This window comes from Diachasma alloeum, unplaced genomic scaffold (genome assembly GCF_001412515.2).
Source record: "Diachasma alloeum isolate Michigan unplaced genomic scaffold, Dall2.0 Dall_scaffold_01490, whole genome shotgun sequence".
NCBI classification, from domain to species: domain Eukaryota; kingdom Metazoa; phylum Arthropoda; class Insecta; order Hymenoptera; family Braconidae; genus Diachasma; species Diachasma alloeum.
This window is the reverse complement of record NW_021681587.1, coordinates 29,549-36,487: the sequence shown is the minus strand read 5'-3', so window position 1 is coordinate 36,487 and position 6,939 is coordinate 29,549. Positions and strand designations below refer to the sequence as shown.

At 47.1% G+C, this 6,939-nt stretch overlaps 1 protein-coding gene across 1 annotated transcript; it reads left to right on the top strand.

Moving 5' to 3' along the window:
- Positions 1-730: 730 nt before the first annotated feature.
- LOC107046550 (pleckstrin homology-like domain family A member 1) lies at positions 731-1,144 on the top strand. The gene has a single exon (XM_015269186.1). The coding sequence runs from the start codon at positions 731-733 to the stop codon at positions 1,142-1,144; it is 414 nt and encodes a 137-aa protein (XP_015124672.1).
- The last annotated feature ends 5,795 nt before the right edge of the window (positions 1,145-6,939 follow it).

Here is a 6,939-nt window from a genome sequence, read left to right as displayed (position 1 = left end):
TCCGGTTTTCTGAGAAATTCTAGAAAAAGCTCAGCTCATTTAGAAATTTAGAGAAAATTCTGCCTTTCTAACAAATACCGGAAAAATCTCCTTTTTTCCTGGAAAAATGTTAGAAAATTCTTCAATTTTCTTATGAATTTCCAATCAATTCCGTTTTCTCAAAAATTAGAAAAAATCATACGTTTTTCCAAAGAACTCAAAAGCTTTCTCCGGTTTCGCAAAAATCTGAGAAAATTCTCCGGTTATCTAGAAAATTCTAGCAAATTATATGATTTCCGGGAAAATCAGCACATTTCGTAAGTTTTCTAGAAGGTGAGTGCCTCCCTCCCAGGGGTCAAAGTGCACTTCTACGTCCAAGTATCGAACCCTATTTTTCGTGACAATGTGTGGGAAATGGAATTTTGCGCACACAGAAGCCGTGTGAATTTTCATGAGTCGATAATCAATTGACAAAAACGAATAAATGGGGCGAATATATGAAACAGACAATTTTTTATTTCATGGGCCCTTTTTATTTTCGGCATTACAAGAGGATATATCCCCTATCGCCCCACTGTCCTCCACCCCCTCCGCCCCAATGTCCTCCCCCTCCTCCTTCTCCCCTCCTAGGACGATGGCCACGATATTCTGGATATCCACGACCGCCTCCCCAGTTTTTCTTCCCTCTCTTCTTCATCTTTACTCCCTCTCTCTCTCTCTTTCCTCCCTCTGCAGTTGTAGCTCCACCAGAATGGCACGCAGCATATCTCCTTCACCAGCATTGGGTGGAGGAGTTGCAGCTTCAGCTCTAGCTCCAGCCCCAGACACACTTCCACCTCCAGCTCCAATCCCAGACCCATCACCAGCCCCAGACTCACGTCCACCTCTAGCCCCAGACCCACATCCAGCCCAGACCCATCACCAGCCCCAGACCCACCTCCACCTCCAGCCCCAGTCCCAGACCCATCACCAGCCCCAGCCCCACCTCCAGCCCCAGTCTCAGTCCCAGACCCTCCTCCACGTCCAGCCGCAGTCCCAGATCCTGCTCCTTCAGGTGTCCTACGGCCTTCAAATGCAGGATTTGGTGGAGGCCTTCGGAGCTGCGAATAAGAAGGAATCACACATTCAAGGAATGAACGAAAATGCAAGCAAAAAAACCTGGTAAATTCATGCCCAAGAATTTTCATAGAAAAAAGAAAATCTGTTTAGTTTTTTCCATCTAATTTTAAAATTATAACGTAATCTTGCAGAATATCGTACAGAATCGGCGTTTCGACTCGTGTCACTATGAAATTGTTTCGCTAAAAAATTCTAATGAATTTCCATTGGTCTTTTTATAAGACTTCTATTCGAGTACTATTACATTTCTATTGGAAAATTCTATTTGTTTTTTGCGCCGATTCTATAGGATATTCTGCAAGTTTATATGGTATAATTTTTTTAAGAGAAAATTTGAGGGGAAAAACTCAACAGATTTTCTTTTTTTTATGAAAATTCTTGGGCATGAAGTGACTAAGTTATTTTGCTTGCGTTTTCTGTCAGTTTTTGCAATAAAATGCAAGCAAAAAAACTAGAGAAGTTTCATAGAAAAATAAAACTTTATCGACTTTTTTCTATCAAATTTTCTCTGACCAAAATGATACCATAAATTTGCAGAATATCCTATAGAATCGGCGCAAAAAACAAATAGAATTTCCCAATAGAATTCTAATAGTACTGGAATAGAATTCTTATAAGAAAACCAATGGAATTTCAATAGAATTCCTTAGCGAAACAATTTCATAGTGACAAGTGTTGAAACGCCCATTCTATAAGATATTCTGAAAGTTTATGGCATAATTTTTTTATACGAAAATTTGATAGAAAAAAGTTGATAGATTTTTATTTTTCTATAAATATTCTTCGGCATGAATTTGCCAAGTTTTTTTACTTGCATTTGATTGCAAGCAATGAAAGAAAATAGAAGCAAAAAACTTGGTAAATTCATGCCCAAGAATTTTCATAGAAAAAAGAACCTCTGTTAGGTTTTCCCATCTACTTTTGTCTTTAAAAAATCATAGTATAAACTTGCAGAATATCCTATACAATCGGCGTTTCGACACTTGTCACTATGAAATTGTTTCGCTAAGAAATTCTACTGAATTTCCATTGGTGTTCTTATAAGAATTGTAGTCGAGTACTATTAGAATTCTATTGGAAAATTCCATTTGTTTTTGCGCCGATTTTATAGGATAATCTGCAAGTTTATGGTATAATTTTTTTAAGAGAAAATTTGAGGGGAAAAACTCAACATATTTTCTTTTTTCTATGAAAATTCGTGGGCATGAATTTACCAATTTTTTGCGCTTGCACATTCTTTCATTTCATGCAATAAAATGCGAGCAAAAAAATTTAGAAAATTAATGCCCAAGAATATTCATAGAAAAATAAAAATCTGTCGACTTTGTTCCATCAAATTTTCTCTGAACAAAATGATACTATAAACTTGCAGAATATCCCATAGAATCGGCGCGAAAAACAAATATAATTTTCGAATAGAATTCTAATGGTACTCGAATAGAATTCTTATTAGAACGCCAACGAAAATTCAACAGAATTTCTTAGCGCAAGCGCTACGTTTTTCTACTTAATTTTTGCACAAATGTAGAATTTCAATGGAACTTACGTTTCACAGCTGCTCCATCACCATCTCCTAGATGAACTGGGCTATTTCAGGAGTTATCCCGGTAAGTCTCCCTGAATTGCCCCCTTCTGCATTCATTATAACATATGAACTGAACACCATGGGAATTAATTTTTTCAATTTGAAACAACGATCTAATATGAGAAAAATGGAGGAGCGTACTTACCTGTCATGATGGATCCGTGGCTTATGGAGTTTCCATCGCACCGGCCGGTACGACGCGGAAACGACAGGCAAGCTAGACACATTTGTGTCATGCAAGATCATTGGTCGATCGAAGGGTAGTCGCTCACTGCGACGGCGCATACTGTGTTATACGTCTCTGTGTTATCAGTCATTTTCGGTCGAAAATTGCGATTTTCAGTGATTGTTGAAGAACGGAAATATTATTCACATTGCAACAATTAATTTTATAGTTACAAGTGTATTGTAAACAGTGTCTTCCGTTATTATAACGGAAGGATTAGTGCGATGAAGTCGGAGGATGGAAACAACAGACGAAACAAGGCGAGACCGTATTTGTCTGCGAAACGTCGTAATCGAGGACCAAAAAAGTAAGTCTATTATAATTTTTGTTTTCGTCTTCGGTGTTCTTTGTGGGAATTCTCTCTCTCTCTCTCTCTCTCTCTGTCTCTCTCTCTCTCTCTCTCTCTCTCTCTCTCTCCACAGGCAGAGGCGTACTGCTACGTGGCGCGTCCCCAGGTGACGGATAGGGGAAATCTCACACCGGTCTCTTATCTGAGACGACCAGGAGGGAAAGGGCGAAATTAAATAGTCCTCGCGGATCAAACGCCCCAAGCTAAGGTGTGAGACATCGTGCCGAGGGCTGCATGGTACCAGGGATGTGGTGCCGCAAACGATTCCGCTGGGGCACCTCGTCCAACCCCAGTGTTACCCTTCATTGGGCAAAGTGGCGTTACTCTGGGAGAGCTACGTACCAGTTGTGGACCTTTTTAGATCGGGCAGTACTCGTGGGAACAAAGATGGAAGACTACAAAAACAAAAACACACAGAAGAATGGGCACGCCCAACAAGCAGCACTTGATGCGAGTGCGGAAATGAAGAGGACGGAAGCATGGGATCGGCTGGAACGGCTCATCACGGAGGCGATTGAATTCGCCAACCCGAAGCCGAATATACACAAGGAGCTCAAGTTGAAGCTGATGGCAACCAGTGGTGCCTTCAGACGACTGAAAGAGATCGAGATGGCTAGGCCGAGGCAAACTCACCCCCAGCATCTCCTCATACCGCCGATTCCGAACATACCAACGACACCGTTGCTCAATCGGACCAGTTCTGAGACGACGCTGAAGGACACCGATGGGGAAGAACAGACGGGAACGCCGTCATCTGCCAAGCGACGGAAGCGCTCCTCACCTGAGGTAGATCCCAAGGTGGTGAAGAAACGGAAGGAGCAGGGACCACCAGCACCGCCCCAAGCCCAGCCTCCTAAGGAGGCGGACTGGCAGGAGGCCCGGAAAAAGAGGAAGGGGAAGAAGAAGCAGCCGAAAGAGCCGCCGCCCCCGAAGCAGAGGACACGAGCGGCAAGGCCGGATGCACTCATCATCCGCCCGAAGGACAAGGCGGCATACGCCGACATCCTTAAACGGATGAAACAGGACGCATCGGCTGGAGCGTCCCAACAGTGTGTGGACAAGATCCGGAAGACGGCCACAGGGGACATGTTGATTGTCCTCACGAAGACCAACGCCGACAAGGTCCCAGTCCTGCAGGAGGCCATAACCAAACTCCTCGGCGAGGAGGCGGAGGTTATTAACAAAACACCGGAGGAAGAACTGGAGATAAAGGATCTCGACGAGACCACAACGAAAGAAGAGGTACTCGCAGCACTGGTGGTGGCCGCTGGAGAGAACTCCAGAGTCCCAACGAACGCAGTCAAATCGTTGCGGAAGGCTCACGGAGGCACTCAGACGGCCTGCGTGAAATTGCCTGTGGCAACGGCGAAGAAGATTGCCGGAGAGCATGGCAAAATCAAGATTGGCTGGGTTAACTACCGGATTAGAGAAGTGGAGAGACCCCTGAACTGCTATAAGTGCTGGGACTTCGGACATCTCGCTAATCACTGCAAGGGCGAGGTGGACCGCTCTAAACTCTGCATCAAATGTGGGGAGGGTGGCCACCTGGTCGCCAAATGTCAGAAAGAAGCCAAATGCGCCCTCTGTGTCGCGAAGGGCCGCACGGATAACTGTACCCATATCGCTGGTTGCAGCAGATTCCCAGTGTATAAGGGGCAGTCCAGGCGGTAACGAAGAAACGACAATGAGAATACTGCAGCTCAACCTCAATTATTGTGAGGCCGCACACGACTTGCTCACGCAGTCGGTGTGGGAGCTGAAGCCCGACCTCGTCATGATCTCGGAGCCGTACAGACATCTCAACGCTCAACCATGGGAGACGGATACCACCGCTAAGGCCGTTATCTGGTCCTGTGGGAAGTACCCCTTCCAGAGCATTGCCAACACGACGGAGAGCGGCTTTGTGAGAGCTCAGCTGGATGGAATTTATTTCTACAGCTGCTATGCTCTACCTAGCCTATCTATCGATGAGTTTACAAACCTCCTGGACCGACTGGCCGAGGCCGCGAAGCAGCACTTCCCCATGGCAATCGCGGGGGACTTCAACACCTGGGCAGTTGACTGGGGCAGTAAGGAGACGAACAAGAGGGGACAAACGCTGCTAGAAGCCATGTCCTCACTGGACGTGTTCCTACTAAACAGTGGCGAGAAACCAACGTTCGAAAGAGGAGAGGCGAGTTCAATCGTGGACCTCACCTTCGTGAGCAGCAGCCTCGTCAGGGGAAGCTGCTCTTGGGAGGTGATGGACATCTACACCGCCAGCGACCATCATACTATCTTCTGGGAGGTATCTACGCAACGGAAGATTGGACCAGCATCCAGGAGGACCAACGCGGTAGGTTGGAAAATGAACGCCTTCGATCCCGGCACCTTTCGAGAGATATTCAACAACCGCCCGGTCTGCGGCAGCAATGCTACGGAGAACGCACAAGAAGTCATGAGGAGAGCCACTGAAGCCTGCGATGCTACCATGTCTCGAAAACGCAGTGCGAACAGGCTCCCATCGGTCTACTGGTGGAACGATGACATTGCTGCCCTTCGCAAGGAATGCATTCGGGCGAGGAGGCAGGCACAACGGGGTCGAAAGAAGCCGAACTCCGAAGAACTGGAGGCCAACTACAAGGAGGCACGCCGGACACTCAACAAAGCGATCAAAGCGAGTAAGAGCCAGTCGTGGAAGGAGCTCCTTGACAAAGTCGAGGGGGATCCGTGGGGGAGACCGTATGGTGTCGTTATGAAGCGGTTGAAAAACCAGCCGATGCCGACACCTACGTGTCCCGTGCTCCTGAGGAAGATTGTCTCGGTGTTGTTCCCACAACAACGGGCTCTCGACTTCTCTACTGGGGAGTACGAGATAGAGACGATCCCATCAGTAACGTCTGAGCAGATGCTGGAAGCCTGCGACCGGTTCGGAAACACCAAAGCTCCAGGACTAGATGGAATCCCCAACGTTGCCATGAAAGTAGCCATCAACGCAGCACCAGGAATCTTCTTGAGTGTATACAATGCGTGTGTTCAGGAGGGAGTTTTCCCTGTCAAGTGGAAGCAGCAGAGATTAGTGCTCCTCCCCAAGGGGAAGAATCCACCGGACGAACCTTTGTCCTATCGTCCACTCTGCATGCTGGACACCGCTGGAACGATCTTGGAGCGCATAATCCATCAGAGGATCGAGGAAGTGGTCGAGCCGCAACTGGCTGACAACCAGTACGGTTTCCGCAGGGGTCGTTCCACCCTGGATGCCATCGACCGAGTCGTCTCCATCGCACGGGACGCAATATCCGACGAAAGGTGGAAACATGGAACGAAGCAGTACTGTCTGGTAGTAACGTTGGACCTCAAAAATGCCTTCAACTCCGCCAGATGGGACTGCATCATGGAGGCTCTCACAAAAATGGAGGTGCCGGGATACCTGCGGAGAATGGTGGGAAGCTACTTCACCGATAGGGTCCTGAAGTACGACACGGACGATGGCCCCAAGGAGTACAAAGTGACTGGCGGTGTTCCTCAGGGCTCAGTACTTGGCCCACTCCTGTGGAATATCATGTATGACGGTCTCTTGAAGCTGAAGCTGCCGAAGGGAGCTACATTCGTCGCGTATGCAGATGATGTGGCTCTCGTAGTCGTCGCCAAAACACTGGAGGAGATCNAGGCTCTGTACTTGGCCCACTCCTGTGGAATATA

Coding starts and splice junctions, on each gene's coding strand:
- LOC107046550 (XM_015269186.1), top strand. CDS start 731: ATGGCACGCAGCATATCTCCTTCACCAGCATTGGGTGGAGGAGTTGCA.